The sequence below is a fragment of the Engraulis encrasicolus genome, chromosome 5 (assembly GCF_034702125.1).
Source record: "Engraulis encrasicolus isolate BLACKSEA-1 chromosome 5, IST_EnEncr_1.0, whole genome shotgun sequence".
Lineage (NCBI taxonomy): Eukaryota > Metazoa > Chordata > Actinopteri > Clupeiformes > Engraulidae > Engraulis > Engraulis encrasicolus.
The window spans coordinates 44,655,131-44,672,398 of NC_085861.1; the positions used below are offsets into that span (position 1 = coordinate 44,655,131).

At 45.8% G+C, this 17,268-nt stretch overlaps 1 protein-coding gene across 2 annotated transcripts in view; it reads left to right on the top strand.

Moving 5' to 3' along the window:
* The first annotated feature begins 220 nt into the window (after positions 1-220).
* The window catches only part of kcnn3 (potassium intermediate/small conductance calcium-activated channel, subfamily N, member 3), a 118,264-nt gene continuing 101,216 nt past the window's right edge, over positions 221-17,268 (top strand). Inside the window, exons 1-2 of one of the 2 annotated variants that reach the window (XM_063199540.1) lie at positions 221-728; positions 1,733-3,125. In XM_063199540.1, the coding sequence (XP_063055610.1) occupies positions 1,821-3,125 (1,305 nt within the window). In that variant the 5' untranslated portion in view covers positions 221-728; positions 1,733-1,820. Of the gene's footprint in view, positions 729-1,506; positions 3,126-17,268 lie in introns of those variants that run through there. The other variant, XM_063199541.1, reaches the window with a different exon arrangement.

Here is a 17,268-nt window from a genome sequence, read left to right on the forward strand (position 1 = left end):
GCTTGAAAAAGACAAAAAGACAAGATAACTGAAGAAATAAAAACAGACAAGATAACTGAAAGAGTGGATGTCATACAGGTGACTTAAGCGACACCCAATTTTGTACCTCGCTTTACAGTAGTTATTTATTTCGCCTCCTCCAATAAGAGCGAAGACGAGGACCGGGGAGGGCGGGGAGAGTGCGCGCGAGAGTGAAGTTGAGAGGGAGCGACGCCGACTGAGCGACACAACGCAAGAGTGAAGGGCAGAAAACCTGCCACGACTGGAACGGAAAAGCAACTCTTGTTATCCGAATAGCCGAGGCACTTTTCTTCTGTTTTGTTTCATGCGCGGAAATTTGAGGATAACAGTTCCAGTGCATCCGTTGTTGGGGGAGGTGAATATTTTTTTGTACTTATTTGGCAGCAACAGCTGTCACATAATTTCTTTAGTATATATTTGGATTTTATTTGAAACAATGTATTAACGACGAGTATATTACCAATGTTTTAGACACAAGGGGAATAATTTGTTGCCAGATAAAGGCATTTTGCGCGAGGAAACGCAAAAGGGTGCGTTTTCCCAGAGAAACAAACACGATTGCGAGGATAGGCTGTCGGCAAGGAGACCAACGGATGAGGAAAGATGGAATGATCGAGACAACATGAAAAAGAAAAAGTGCGGAAGACGTTTTTCGCTTATCCTTTGAATCAACAACTGCACGGAGGAGACAGTCTAAAAGGGGAGAGGTAAGACCAAGAGGCATAGAAAGAGAGAGAGAGAGAGAGAGAGAGAGAGAGAGAGAGAGAGAGAGAGAGAGAGAGAGAGAGAGAGGGGTGTAGGAGTGAGAGACAAACAGAGGTGTCGAAGGTGAGGTTTGCATGAGGATTCAGAGTGAAGCTGACAGAAAATGAGTGCACAAATCAGAAAGCACAAAACACAATGTTACAAAAGAATAAAAGATGCAACATTTGATTTCTGAAAGCACTATCTTGTTCGCCCATCAGTACAGATACTCAGGCTGTTGAAGGTTGACAATTGCACAAGTTCCTTAATAATGTGCTGTGCTCAGTGTTGAGGCTGATATCTATGTGACAGATATTGCTGTAAGGAAATAAGGTTGAGGACAGGAGAGAGAGAGAGAGAGAGAGAGAGAGAGAGAGAGAGAGAGAGAGAGAGAGAGAGAGAGAGAGAGAGAGAGAGAGAGAGTGTTTGTGTGTTTGTGTCAGGAGAGTGATTGCTGAATCCTTTACAGGAGGAAATATGAGCTGTGAAAGTGTGCCCATTTCTCTTTAGATACCGCCACCACTTCCTCTCTCTCTCTCTCTCTCTCTCTCTCTCTCTCTCTCTCTCTCTCTCTCTCTCTCTCTCTCTCTCTCTCTCTCTCTCTCTCTCTCTCACTTTACAAATACCCATTGCCCACATGTTCTCCCCTCATCATTCCACCAAACGCTTGTCACTCTCCACTCCTCATGTCTCCCCATCAAACGTCCTTCTTCATCTCAGGGCTTTGTACTTTGTTATTAACTTCATGTGTAGCTTGATTGCGTAGATTGTGTACTGTAGTGGTGATCTTTGAATTGTCATCCATCTCTCATCTCTCCTTCTGCGTTCTCTTCCCGTTTTCTTCTTTTTCCTTCTGCCTCTTCTTCATATTGGTTGACATCCATCCTCCTCTTCATCCTCCTCTCGCCATCCCTCCGTCTGCCAACTCTCCACTCCGTGCCGCCAAAAACTCCCGTCATCGGCGAAGGCGAAGGAGAGAGAGAGAGAGAGAGAGAGGAGGAGAGTAGAGATAGAGAGTGCCATTAAGTCTCCACTGGAGCTCACAGGGGGTTGACATGGATCCTCCTCCCTCCCTGAACCAAGCCCTGCTGGGCGGGAGTGAGGACGAGGACCAGCAGCAGCATCATCACCATCAGCAGCCGCCGCAGCAGAGATCACCCCTGCCCTGCGCTGGCACACCTCACCCAGGCGGCATCGCCGGCGGCGGCGGCGGCTACCCCGGAGCCAACCACTCCAACCACATGGGGGCGAACAACAGCCTGGAGCGCCTCAGCAGCACGCCTTCGCCCACCACCCCTAGCGGCGGCGGCGGAGGAGGTGTCCTGCCCCCGCCGTCCATCCTGCCCCGGCTGCCCCTGGTGACCTCCACGTCGGGGGTCATTTCCTCCTCCTCCTCTTCCTGCGCTGCTGTTGGTGGGGCCGCCATGGTGCCCCAGCTGCCACCGCAGCACATCCCCAACGCGCTGCACCCCTCAAGCACCCCGCTGTCGTCCTGCCTGGGCAGCCAGCACAGCCTGAGTGCCGACGCCTCGCCCGTCTACCCCTCGCTCTTCTACTCAACGCACTCGCCGTCGGCCGAGCGCGACCGTGACCGGGACAGAGAACGGGAGCGGGAGAGGGACAGGGACAGGGACCGGGGCTGCAAGCACAGGCAGGCCAGCCCGCTGGTGCACCGGCGGGACAGCAACCCCTTCACGGAGATCGCCATGAGCTCCTGCAAGTACACGGGCGGCGTGATGAAGCCGCTCAGCCGCCTGAGCGCCTCGCGCCGCAACCTCATCGAGTCGGACAGCAGCAGCGACACCAAAGACGGCACGGGCACCACCGGCACGGGCTCGGGGTCAGCGACCAGCTCGGCCCCTTCCTCCTCCATCCCGCCCGCCGCCGCCTCCTCCTCCGTGCCCTCTGCCGCCGCCGCTGGGGCCCTGGCGTCGGGCTCGCACGCCTCCCAGCTCGGCCAGTCGCAAAGCCCGCCCGAGATCGTGATCTCGTCCAAAGAGGACACGCCCTACCGGGGCCACGCCTACGAGATGTCCATCTACCACCAGAACCACGCCCTGTCGGAGAGCAGGGGCACCATCAGTGGTGCAGGTGGAGCTGGAGGTGTAGGTGGGGTGGGCGGGAGTAACGGGCGTAGAGGAGGAGCGGGAGGCGGGAGCAGCGGGGCTGTGTCTGGGAACGGTAGGAGCCTCTCTAAGGCCCAGAAGCGCAAGAACCAGAACATCGGCTACAAGCTGGGCCACCGGAGGGCGCTGTTCGAGAAGCGCAAGCGCCTCAGCGACTACGCGCTCATCTTCGGGATGTTCGGCATCGTCGTCATGGTGATCGAGACCGAGCTCTCTTGGGGAGTCTACAACAAGGTGAGCCCCTGAATGGAAGCATTTTTTTTGATTTTGGATGACGAGTGTGTGTTTGTTTGCATCTGAAAGGTCGCTCTTTAAAGGTCACTATGAGTGTGTACTATGGGTGTGTTAATGGTGTTCTTCTGTCCCCTGCTATGTAATAGTGATGTACTACCAACCACTCTCACAATGGAATCCGCTATTTCTATCAATATCTGTGGCAGGGGCGTAAAGTAGACCTCCGCATCCCCCGCGAGGCAGGGGGGCCCATACAAGTCGGGGAGGGGGGCACAAGGGCCCTTGACTTGAAGAAACGGGCACCTCCCTATGATGTTAGGCCCTCTTTTTTCGTTTGGGGGCCCATTCTTCAGAGCTTGCAAGGGGGCCTGAAGCACTTGCGTTGCGCCAGTGCTCTGTGGGCTGGTGCATCAGTCTGTCTGACTGTCCGTCTGTCTGTCGGAAACCATTTTCCTTCCTTGAGTGTTTGTGTAAGGCCTGTGGACCATGTTCAGTTCAGGTTTTAACCCGTTCAGACGTGGAATTAATATTTTTCTGTTACCAGAATGGAAATGACCAAGTTTTAGTGCATTACAGAAGGCCCTGTGTAATGTTGTAGTAGTGTAGTACTATGGTAGTCAGGGTGCGATTTGTCAGAAAACCAGAAGGGGGGATATTTTCCAGATTTTAAACGATATCAATGGAGTTACAATAAACTGTGATGAGAATCGTGTATAAAAAGTGGCAATATCAAAACCAGAAGAGGGGACAATCACCCCCATCCCCCCCGACAAATTGCACCCTGATGGTAGTTAATATTTCAATGATTATTACAGTGTTCCACTGGTGGAACGGCGTGCACATTATGGGGCAACATTCTTTGGTCAATATTTTGACCCTCGAATTTGGCAAATGGAATCGAACCTGGGTCGCCAGCATAGTAATCCACGGCCTTACCATTAGGTCAAGGCAGGGCCTGTATGTAATATTTGACTTGGACTCAACTTTGACTATATCTTCAGCATCAGAAATGTGAAATTAAGAGGACAACCTGACAACAACATGTATTGTACTTCCAAGCCAAAGGGATTTTGGGAGGTAGCTGTAAGGGTATGCAGGCAGCAGACAGTGGCAACCAGGCCACAACCAGACACAGTGCAGGCCTCAGACACATACTATGCACCAGAGTACCTGCCAGTCAATCCAGAGAAGTCGGATTTGACAGGAAAGGCAGAAAAAATGTCAAAACTTTTGACGAGTTGCAGAATGACAGAATGACAGAATGACACACAGCTGCAAGACTTGGAAAGTAACACCAATTTGACATCTGTTCAAAACAAACACAACAGCCAATAACTATGACACAGTAGCCTATCGCCAGACTATATCTTTTTAAACTGAGGTAACACATAGTCTGAGGTAACACATAGGCTAACGCATAGCACCGTCTACTCTCTCATTTCTCGTTGTGGAGGTCGATCTGAACTGAACTTAAAATGTACCTAAAGCTTGATGGTGTCAACATGGTGGATCTGGAAACAAACACACCTAGAACCAGAGAAGCAAACACATTTGCTTGATAATATACACACCTGCTCAGAACACCTGTTGATACCCTCAAGGCTAGCTGTCAATCCATGGAATGATTGCAAAAACAGATAGCCGGCCCTGCACCCTCAGAATAAAAGAAATGCTCATCTATTTAAACCACTCCTGAAAACAAACAAACTCCCTCCCCATTTGGTGTTAGGGTTCCCAAACTGGAGCGCAGAATTTAGTGAGGCTGTCCATTTTGGTCTTGAGATCCTAACGACGGCAAAACGCAGCATGCGAATTCCCAGAATAGAAATGAAGTGTTGAATTGCGCAAAATCCGAGTGCAGTGGCCTTCCACTCAGTGTTTTTCATCAATGCTCTAATCAGTGCTCATCAATGCTTTTATGCAAGATTGTGAATGTGGAGTCTAACATAGTGGGTTTGTTCAACTGCTGCACCTGTTTGCTACATTTTGGTAAATTACAGTTTGCTATGTGAACAAATAAGGTACACAACATCCAGCAATAGGCTTTTCGGAATGTTTGCTCCTGTTTGGTTGGTGTGTTGTCGACCATTTTGGCCATTTTTCTGTTTAGTGAAATGTGTTATGTCTGCTTGTTACAATACCCAATGTGTAACTTGATTGGGCACTGAACTGAAACATCATGGATATCTCACATCATTACGTAAATTGCATGCTGTATCTTTAAGACTCACACTCCAGTGACTGCAGAGACCTTGGTACCATCTGTGAGTGGTTTAAATAGAGGAGCATTTCTTTTATTCTGAGGGTGCCGGCTATCTGTTTTTGAAATCGTTCCATGGATTAAATGCTAGCCTTGAGGGTATCAACAGGTGTTCTGAGCAGGTGTGTATCAAGCAAATGTGTTTGCTTCTCTGGTTCTAGATGTGTATCTGTGTGTGTGTGTGTGTGTGTGTGTGTGTGTGTGTGTGTGTGTGTGTGTGTGTGTGTGTACATGCATGCATACGTGTCTGTGTGTGAGAGAAAGAGAATGTGTATTTGTGTGTGTGTGTGTGTGTGTGTGTGTGTGTGTGTGTGTGTGTGTGTGTGTGTGTGTGTGTGTGTGTGTGTGTGTGTGTCAGTTGGCAAGGCACAGCTGGCTCAGACTTACACACAGCATCACAGCTTGAGAAGTTCCACAGAGTCAGTCTACCAAAGACCCCGTCTGCTGCAGAAGAAGCAGAACAGACCGCCAATCTTAATAACTCGATGGGTCTGTCGTTTGTGTGTGTGTGTGTTTCTGTGTGTGTGTGTGTGTGTGTGTGTGTGTGTGTGTGTGTGTGTGTGTGTGTGTGTGTGTGTCTGCGTGTGCGTGTGCGTGTCCGTGTGTGTGTGTCCGTGTGTGTGTATGCCCATGACTTTGTACAGTAGGAATGCTTGGAGGGTTGCACACAAAGATTCTTTTCTAAAGAAAGGCCATTGATAGGGGATGGTTAGGGTATTGGGTGACACTAGGAGAATTCCAGACAGCTGTGTGTGTGTTGTGTGTGTGTGTGTATGTGTGTGTGTGTGTGTGTGTGTGTGTGTGTGTGTGTGTGTGTGTGTGTGTGTGTGTGTGTGTGCACGAGTGTGTTCCTGTAGAATATTTGCATCTGTGTGGTTATTTCAGGGTCTTATGACCTTGTGTGTGTGTGTGTGTGTGTGTGTGTGTGTGTGTGTGTGTGTGTGTGTGTGTGTGTGTGTGTGTGTGTGTGTGTGTGTGTTGGGGGGGGGGGGGGTTCTGGTGTGTGTGTGTGGTGGGGGTGTTTCTGTGTGTGTGTGTGTGTGTGTGTGTGTGTGTGTGTGTGTGTGTGTGTGTGTGTGTGTGTGTGTGTGTGTATGTGTCTGTTAAATGATCATGAGTGTGTTGGAGTACACATGAAAGAATCTCATTATCAAGTAGAAGACGGAGTGTTCACATGTGTGAAGAAAAGAAAAAAATCTGCAGATGTGTGTGTGTGTATCTGTGTGTGTGTGTGTGTGTGTGTGTGTGTGTGTGTGTGTGTTTGTGCGTTCCTGCGTGTGTGTGCGTGCATGCATGGATGTGTGAGTGTGTGTGTATTTGTGTGTGTATCCATGTACAGTATGTGTGTGAGGGACTAAAACGAGAGGCTTGGTGGCTAGCATGAGATGATAGCAAGATGATATACTGAAAGCTAAACAGAAATGGTACTATACCCCAACAAAAAGCAACACCACCCTAACTATGAAAGGATAATACATATAGGCTACTATGTCAGTAATGATAATAATAATACTTTTGTTTTATATAGCGCCTTTCAAAACACCCAAGGTCGCTTCACAGAATATTGTGTATGTTGTGTTTGGTGTGTGTGTGTGTGTGTGTGCGCGTGTGCGTGCGTGCGTGTGTGTCTGTGTGTGTGTGCGTGTGTATGTGTGTGTGTTTTTTTAGTTTTTTAAGAAAGTAGTGTATGTGTCTCATCACAAGTTTTCTGAATGAGCAGTTTTCTCCTTCTGCGTGATGCGGACTAGTGCCTTTGCATAATAATCTGTCTGCTGTCTCATTTTGTGTCATGAAAGATGCACAAGTAGATGACAGAAAAACAAAGAGCACCCCTGGTGTCCATCACTAAGACTAGCACACCACCGCACCCCGGGCCTGTAAATAATATTTTAATGATGGGCCAAAGTCTAAATGGCTGTCTATAGCTAATTTACCAAGCAAGCGAAATATATTTGATAATTTAATATCATGGGTGAGAGGTCCTCCTCTAAGCAAGCACTGACGGGTCGGTTTAGTACTCCCCTAAGGCACTCGGAAGGTGTACTCACGCATAAAAACACTTAGCTATGTTGGCTGACTTTGCACTTTGCCCATCATTAAGACTAAGGGGGCCCAGGTGTGGATGCCATGATGTCCACGCAGTACATTTTACAGTGTTAATTTAAGTCTTAGGGAGTGAAAACAAACACCAAAAGTATTCAATGTGACCCCCTAAGTGCTGAATTAACTCAAAAATGAGTCTGATGGCGGGGCTCAGAGGATGTTAATTAGTATACATGTACTGTATGCATTGGGTCGTATTCTCTTCCTGGCGCGTAAAAATACGCTGTTACCAATATGTATGTTTCAGATGAGCGTGGATGTCGGATGTGCTTTTCCTCTCTCTCCGTTGCGCACAGAGTTTCCCTTTCATCTCGTCCTTTTTTTCCTGCGATCTCTCTCTTCTGTCTCTCCCACTCATGCCCCTGTCCCCCTTCTTTCTCTCTATTTCTCTCTCTCTGTAACTCTCACTCCCTCTGTTATTTCTGTGGGCGGTGGAAAGAGGTGGGGGGGGGGTGTTATTGAAGAGAGAGAGGAAGGAAAAAGGGGGAGCGATGGAAAGATAGAGAGCGAGTGAGAGCAAAAGCGAGAGAGCGATAGAGAGAGAGGGATAGAGAGAGAGAGAGCGATAGAGAGAGAGTGTGAGATAGAGAGAGAGAGAGAGATAGCGAGCGCGAGAGAGAGAGAGGGAGAGAAGATGATGGAAGTGAAAGGCAGTAATAAAGGGCCTTATTTAAGATCTGGCTGGCAGTGAGTCAACGTGTGGAGTGTGTGAATTGGGAGGCATGCTGATTGCACGCCATTATGGAGCAACACAAAGCTGTGGCCTGCCCTCCATCACTACAGTGCAATTAAGCCCCATGTCGTCAGCAGCAGCAGCAGAGGCAGCAGAGAGCAGAGGAAGAGACCATAGAGGCCAGAGAGAGACAGACAGCCAGAGAGACAGATGAACAGAGGCGAAGAGACAGACAGCCAGAGAGAGAGAGAGAGAGAGAGATAGAGATAGACAGCGGCGAAGAGAGAAACAGAGAGTGAGAAAACGAGCGAGACAGAGGCGAAGGAAGCGAAGAGAGAGACAACCAGAGAGAGAGAGACAGAGATGGACAGATATATATATATATATATTAGCCACAGCCAGAGAGAGAGACAGAGAAAGACAGAGAGACAAGCATAGAGATGGAGACAGAGAGAGAGAGACATCTGGGAGAAAAGGCAGAGACAGAGAGATAGATAGGCAAAAGAGATAGAGAGAGACAGAGACACAGTGAGAGAGAGACAGAAGAGCAAAATCCTGGGACCAGAGATGCAAGCCCCCCCTCAATCCTCACTCCTTCCCTGCACGTAGTGCTGGCTAGTCTGTTTGCAGCTTCTCCTGGGGCTCCATAGTTTACTCTGCTTGGCCTTGTGTGTGTGTGGTCCAAGTCCTTCAAGACAAGCCTCTGTACTCAGCGGCCATGGTGATGATGCCCTTGGCCTCAAGCTACTCTCCTGGGTTAATGAGATCAGGCCCCACATAAATGAGCGGACAGACATCTGGGGGATACACTCTCCAAATGACTGAGGGACAAGCAAAAAATCATGGCTGAAATCTCAAGGAAAACGTCTTTGTAAATGGGTACAGTGCTTTGATTGTTTCTATCAGAACAAAGGTTTAAAAACTCACAGTGTTTGGACTCCTTACTTAGCGCTTCACAACATGGGAAGAGTGTGCTTTTCATGATGGATGAATTCTTCAGCACGTTTTTGTTTGCCATTAGAAATTTTGGGTTGTAGAAGACAACCATGCAGAAGACAATACATTAACGGACATTATTTCATAACATCAACACTAATAGTAACATTAGAAATAACATGCAATTATAGTATGAGCTGTACCCAGCATAGCTGCATTATTTGTTCATGTGTGTTAATGCACTAGTTATCGCTATAAGAAATGCAAAGGAACCCTAAAAACTGGACACATATGGATACATAATTCACAGTTATAATAATCTAACATGTTTCAACTCTTAATGATGATATTTACAATACAGAAAGGAATTAAGTCCCACCCCCTATTATTTTCAATGGGAAATGCTGCTAAGCTAGTGGATTCACCCAAAATGACATTACTTTTTTCCATGTCCATTCCATAAAATATTAAGTTTGAAGCTACTCATTTCCGGACGAATTTTATCATGTTGCTGATTCACATGATGTACTGTACATGAAACAACTATATCAACATGGTTAACACATCAGCATGCAACTCTACAAAGGCCACCAGATGCTCATGAAAAGGCTCATCATGACATAGTTTGGGGATCAGAGCAGAGATCCTGGAGTGGAGTAACATGGGTCACTGCACTGGCCAGAAAAATTGACAGTGAATTAGTATGGGAATACTCCTCCATAGGTGTCATTGTGTTAAGTTCATTGCACAGGTACTGTAAGAGGGAGTGATTTTGTACCTGTATTTGTATATTTTCTTTTTTCTTTTTTGTAAAGCACATTGAACTTCATTGTTTGTGGAATGCATTTTACAACTTGCCTTGCCTTGCCTTGCCTTGCCTTGCCTTGCCTTGCCTTACCATGGTGGTTCAGGGCCTTTGTCTCCTACACAGTCATGATGTAAGAGTGAGCTATCTCGCTCTGCTTGGGGAACTCCGCTTGGGGAACTCCGCTCGTGGAACTCCAGGGAACTCCGCTTGAGTTCAGGGATACCCTCGTGTCTGAGGTGAGGGTTGAGTACCCATCTAGCAGGATTAAGGAAAGAGGGCCAGACGTGATGGTCCTGGACGATAGCTATGAGGAGGCATCATTAGCTGAAGCTCATAGGCTCATAGACTGGAGTCAAATCCCTGCCCTCTGCTCTAACCTTAGCCTTAGCCCTGACTCTCACCCAGACCTTGTACGCTATATTTCAATTCAATGTGAATGATGATTATTTATGACACAACAACCCTGGATTTCGCACCATGAGCAAAATGACCAAGTAGACAACAATGGTACCAGCCGGACGAGCCTGATTGAATGTAAAAAAATGTTTGTCTTGACTTGCTCGTATCGGATAGCTGAAGGCTGTGGGAGCAAGGGCCAAACTGTCGTTTTAGCTGAAATTACCTCTTCTATGTCTTGGCCATCGCAATGACCAATCGACTGTTTTTTGTTAGTCATTAGACATGTGGCTGTCTTCACGGTCCTGCTATAGCCCGCCCAAAGGATTCAACCAGAGGGTGAAAAACCTTGCCTTCTGAGTGGTGGGATAGGGTTGGTGCTTGTTATGGCGATCTTACATAGACCAGGGCTAGACCAACTCACCAGGCAAAAATATGGTTGGCTGCCAGGCGCGTTCATATAGCTTACAAAAGAAAAGACCGTAGGCAAGAAAATCCATAGGCATAACCTAGTGTCTATTAGTACTGTAAGTTACTGTGTGTGTGTGTGTGTGTGTGTGTGTGTGTGTGTGTGTGTGTGTGTGTGTGTGTGTGTGTGTGTGGTGGGGGGGTTGCGTGGGTGTGTGTAGGTTGGGGTGCCATGTTGTGGGCCATATTGTAGTTCCTGTATTTGTTTTCTTTCTAGCTGTCATTAATGCTTGTTGTCTGACCTAACACATCACAGGTTGTCTTCGAAAGACTTGTACAACTTCAAACCCTCCTGGAAATGAAAACAAAAGGCACACACATACCATTTGTGAGCTACTAAACAGCCCTTTACCTGTACCAACACAGGCATAACGGCAGAGATCCCACCTACTATCAATCGCACCTGAAACACAAGACAGAAAGGTCAAGGTATTTATAACAGTAATTTTAATTAGTTTGCATTTCAGAAAGGTCATTCTGTCTGCATATTTCACGACTGCAATAACCCTTCTCTTCATGCTAATTGCATTAAAAGAGGAGAGACGGCAGCTATTTACTTAGCGCCTAATATGCATTCTGTCTGTGGAGTCACCCCACAGCCAACGTAATTGCTCATCAGTGTCTCCGATACTGCTTGGATATAGCGCGGCTTTCAGAATCACTAAGCTGAAAGGGTGTACAGCAGTGTCTGATACAGTCATCATAATCACTCATGAATATTGGGTAACACTTTATTTTAGGGACACATCTATAAGCACTAATACATACAATATTAATGCCTGTGTAAGTAACTTGTAAGGCATGTACTAAGCAAAATAAGACAGTTGTTAAGCATGTATTCACAAATGTCTTGTTCATGCCCAATTAGGGATTTATTACTAATATAACCTTATTAAGGACCAGTAAGCCTATATTTCTATTTATTAGTAAGTAGTAAGTGGCAGAATACAATGTGTATAAGCTCCCGACACACTGTGTGAACAAACCCTGAACAGTGTGAAAATAGATGCAGAATAAGGGTCCCTATTCTAAAGTGATGCATTGGTCAGCCCAGATGGCTCAGGGCCTCTGCACTACCAAAGTCCTAGGGCCCCCACACCACCCAGGCCTGCACTACCTAGCCCCCCCGATCTACAAAGTGTAAGGGTATATCAAACAAGTAACTTACTTACCCAGCCGAGTCATCTAGTTTTCTCTTGTTCATATCAATGAGAAGGAGGTAACAAGAGCCTATATATAGCAAGGATTGAACGTACACTTGTCAATGGCGGTGGGTTGGTGAGATGTAATTTTTTTTCATGTACCACTGAGTTTTAATTGTAAAAAAAAAAACCCAAAATAAATGCAGAACATTAGAATAATAGTTTTGAAGCAAAACTAAACTACTCTTTTGTGATAATTAAGTGAATGTTTGAGAACATTAGCTTCAAGAAGTGCAGTGCATGATGGGTACGCAATCTAGGCCAACAGACAACCTACCCAGCTCTGAGCCTACGTCCTTAGCTCCTCCCCTCACTTGTGAAATTTAGTTGCTATCCAAACAATTTGCCATGTACGTAACAACAGAAATATTATCATTGCTGCATTGGCCATGCATTGCATTTCTGACTAAGGGCGTACCCATCATGCACTGCACTTCTTGTAGCTAAGTTTCTCAAACATTAACTTATTTATCAGAAAGGAATAGCTTAGTTTCGCTTCCAAACTATTACTCATCGTTATATTCTGCATTTATTGCAGGGTTTTTACAATTAAAACTAATTGGTGTATGAAAAAATGACATCTCACCACCCACCGTCATTGATAACTTTACGTCCAATCCTTGCTATATAATGCTTCCAATTACTCATGTAACATAATGAGTAGAATAAGTGAGATCTTCATACCTACTGAGACTAATGTAGAATCTGATATGTTCTTACACTTTGCTTCCCGGGGGGGACGTAGAGTGGGGGCCCTAGGTAGTGCGGGGGCCCTAAGCCATCTGGGCTGAGCAATGCATCACTTTAGAATAGGGACCCTTATTCCACATCTGTTTTCACACTGTTCAGGGTTTGTTCACACAGTGTACCAGGAGCTTATACACATTGTATTCTGGACCTTACTGCTTACACATAAATAGAAATCTAGGTCTACTAGGTCCTTACTAAGGTTATATTGGTAATAAATCCCTTATTGTGCATGAACAAGACATTTGTGAATACATGCTTAACAACTGTCTTATTTTGCTTAGTACATGCCTTACAAGTTACTTACACATGCATTAATATTGTATGTATTAGTGCTAATAGATGTGTCCCTAAAATAAAGTGTTACCGAATATTGAACAGTTTTTGGAAGAGTGAGGATGATGATGATGACGATAGTGATGGTGACAATGGTGATGACGGCGATGATGATGGTGATGATGATGATGATCATCATCATCATCACCACCACCGTCATCATCATCATCATCATCATCATCATCATCATCATCATCATTATTATTAGTAGTAGTAGTAGTAATAAACTTGTCATTACTACTCAATCACCATAGTGGTTCATCAAAGTCCATATTACCGTAGATTGAATAGCATTAGCATGGATAGCCTATCATGGTTTTTAGTTATTACTAAACATTCAGGTTGTAGATCGGAGTGTGTGGCTCTTACTGCCACGGTGCCTGGGGTGGGTGGATGCTGTAGGGCTGTTCTTCGTTGTCTTGTCCTGTCTTGTCTTCCTTGTCTGCGATGTGCTGTGATGTGCTGTGCTGTGCTGTGTATGCCATTGGCAGGCTTCACAGGAATGGCCTTTGCACTACACACCCACACACACAGACGCATACATGGACGACGCACACACACACACACACACACAAGCATGCACGCACACACACACACACACACACATGCATGTTTGCATGCACACGTGCACACACACACACACACACACACACACACACACACACACACACACACACACACACACACACACACACACACACAGCCTGTTTGTTTGGTTTGCTTGTTTGTGTCTAGGGATGGGATATCGGTATCGGTGTATCGGTATCGGGTTCAGATATCAACATATTTTCAGAGATCGGATCGGATCGGAATTTTCCCAAAGTATCGGAATTTTCCCAGGACTGATATTGAGCCAGGTGTAATGTTAATTTGAAGTCATAACACTTGCATATTAGTTTTCAGGATGAGATTGTTACTTTTCTACTTGATACTTTTACTTATGAATTCGTTTCCTGTTCTTTTGACTTCCTTTTCTGACCAAATAGTCATCTTGAGCCTTCCTCAAGTTGAAATTCATGCATATATGAGGTTTTGGTATTGGATCGGAGTAGTATCGGTATCGGCAGATATCCAAATTTAGATATCGGGATCGGATCGGAAGTGAAAAAATGTGTATCGGTGCATCCCTATCAGTGTCTTTTAATCCAGGTGATTATTGTTTGGTATGAATTGTATTTTATGAGTAACAAAGGCTGTATCTTTAGTGTTTGGTAATGGACATACTGTAGGTCCTTGTTTGTGGAAGTGATATGTGTCTGTAGTCAACTTCTGTTCTGTAGTCATCGCTTAAAAATAGTAAGAGTGAAGGTGTGTTGCATTGAAATATTGCATATATTGCTGTGCAATGTAAAGTCACCTTCTACGTCGATGCGTTGAACTTATTGGCGTTGGTAATGAGGATGGTGATAAACGGCATGTGTGTCGTGTCGATGATGTTCAGATGAATGAGTGCTGTGGCATCAAGTTTAGTAAAAAAAAGCCGCACTCCCGGGTGAGGTTCTTGCAGTTTTAATACTGGGTTAGCATGGCAGACGTTTCGGCCTAAGCCTGTGTCAGCGTCTTTACAGAGGATGTAGGCAGGGTGGTGTGGCATTACAGCATAAAACATAAAGAACATCAAGGGTCAGTCACACACTAAAGAGGAAAATCACTGGGAGATTAATAAGTGCAATCATTTAGTGTGTGCGTGTGTGTGTGTGTGTGTGTGTGTGTGTGTGTGTGTGTGTGTGTGTGTGTGTGTGTGTGTGTGTGTGTGTGTCTGTGTAATGGGGATTGCGATGGAGCTTGAGCTATTCTGATGTGTATAAAGTCTACTAAAGTCTAAAGTCTAACAATAAGGCTTACTGTTATGAATGGTTGTTTTAATATAAAGCTGTCGGATGTTACCATGTGTTGTCAGGGCTGCTGACAGCTTAGACAGGCCTGAGATAAAGTGATCTAAAAGACCCCCCAGCCACCCATGCTCATACAGTATGCAATGTAATGAGGACCCAATTCTGGGCCCCCTCTATGCCTGAGCCCAGGGCAACAACATACCCCTTTGCCCCCCTGCCATGTTGTGTCTGTAGCTGACTGGTTGTGCCTGTGGCTTTTGTTTGTTGTTGTGGTTGAGTGTTTTGTTTTGTTTTATGGAGTAATTGCTGTGCTTTGTTGTGTGTGTGTGTGTGTGTGTGTGTGCGTGCGTGCATGGGGGCGGGCAGGCATGCGGGCGGCCGGGCAGGTTGGCGGGTGTGTGTGTGTGTGCGTGTGTGTTAGTGTGCATAGTGCCATATTGTATACTCAGTCAGTGTGTTGCTGCTTTATATTCCGTGGGATGCTTTGTTGCGTAATCTGGTGGGATTGTCTTGAGGTAGGATTAGCTCCTTTTAAGCCCGTAATTACACCCACCAGTATGGGCATAAAGCACTCCCCATCAACCTAATACACTTTAGCGCGTATGCAATGCATGTCTGTGTACATATGTATGCTCAATGGGTTTTGAATGGGGATATGCATTGTGTGTGTTTTTGTGTGTGTGTATGTGTGTGTGTGTGTGTGTGTGTGTGTGTGTGTGTGTGTGTGTGTGTGTGTACGTCTCTTTCTGTCTTTCTTTCCTTCTTTCTTTCTTTCTTTCGTTCTTTCATTCTTTCTTTCTTTCCTTATTTCTTTCTAGTGTGTGTTTTAGTGTGTGCAGCCTCATGCTCATATCTCTATGAATACGTGTGCGTATAGTACGTCCAGTACATTTGTGTCCATGCCTTTGCAAATGTGTGTGTGTGCGCGCTGTTGCTACAGTCTGCAGTAGGGTCGCTCCTGCTCCGCTCCTCTTGTGAATGATCTTCCCTATTGATTATTGATAATCATCCGCCCACGCTACCTCCACCCACACACACACACACTCTCTCTACACTCGCTCCACTCCTCTGTTCTGTGTGTTCCCTTCCTCTCTCTACTCTCATCTACGCGCATCTTCTGGTGTACACTGCCAGTGAGAATGGCAGATCGTTTCCCTGAGCAAGAAGGGAAAGCCCTTCATAGACGGCTTCTTTTCCATGTGTAGTGGAGAATGCGCACGATATGTTAATGTGTATTGTGTACTTGTTACGTGGGAATGTGAAAGTGTGTGCGTGCGTGCGTGCATGTGTGTGTGCGTGCGTGCGTGCGTGCATGTGTGCGTGTGTATGTGTGTGTGTTTTGACACTAATTACACATTCGCAATTCAGAAAGCAGGCAAGACAGAGAGGAATTGGTGCGAAGGCATTGTTTGGGGTGGCCCTGACTCCATGGCAACACAAAATAAAAATATACACAGAAACAGGAATGATGAAGAGGGTTCTGGGCACTCATTTAACTGACAAGGTGGGCATTCTTTCATCCTGCTTAAAGGGACACTGTGTGAGATTTTTAGTTGTTTATTTCCAGAATTCATGCTGCCCATTCACTAATGTTACCTTTTTCATGAATACTTACCACTACCACCAAATTCTAAGTATTCATAATGACAGGAAATATTGCACTTTTCATGCATGAAAAGGGGGATCTTCTCCATGGTCCGCCATTTTGAATTTCCAAAAATAGCTACCATACTAGAACATATTTGGTTATTACTTAGTAAACTTTCATGTAAAGATCAAATTTGGCAATAGGCAGCCCAGTTTTAATGAGCAGCATAGTTGCAGTACCTTTTTTGACCATTTCCTGCACAGTGTCCCTTTAAGCTAATTTAATCAATTTTGTCCGAATTATTTTTGTTGTTGGGATTTTATTTATTGTTATTTTTTGATTCAGGTAATAACAGTCGCCAAGCTGCCAAGTACAGATATCCATGGCTCAGCTTAATATCTCCCACACACTAGCACCCCCCCGCCCCCCGACCCCCTGCACGTTAGCGACTTTGCACTTTAGCCACCATTTAAATTGGGGCTTACTGAAGGTCTTGGTTCGGGTGTGTGCGTACCATGTCACCAGCCAAACTCTGCAGCCACAGCACTGCACATCAGAGCACATCTCATTAACTTCACAGCGAAGGGGTTAGCCATTCAGACTTGATTAGCATACATTTAAATCCGTTTCACTGCTCTTATGTGTTTCTCCTGAACTGAGTGGATGGTTAAAATAGATTCTGGGGGAAGTAGAGGAAATATGCTTCTCTTTCTTACCCATATTGCACACTGAAACATACACAAACAAACGTGCGTGCACGCATGCACACACGCACGCACGCACGCACGCAC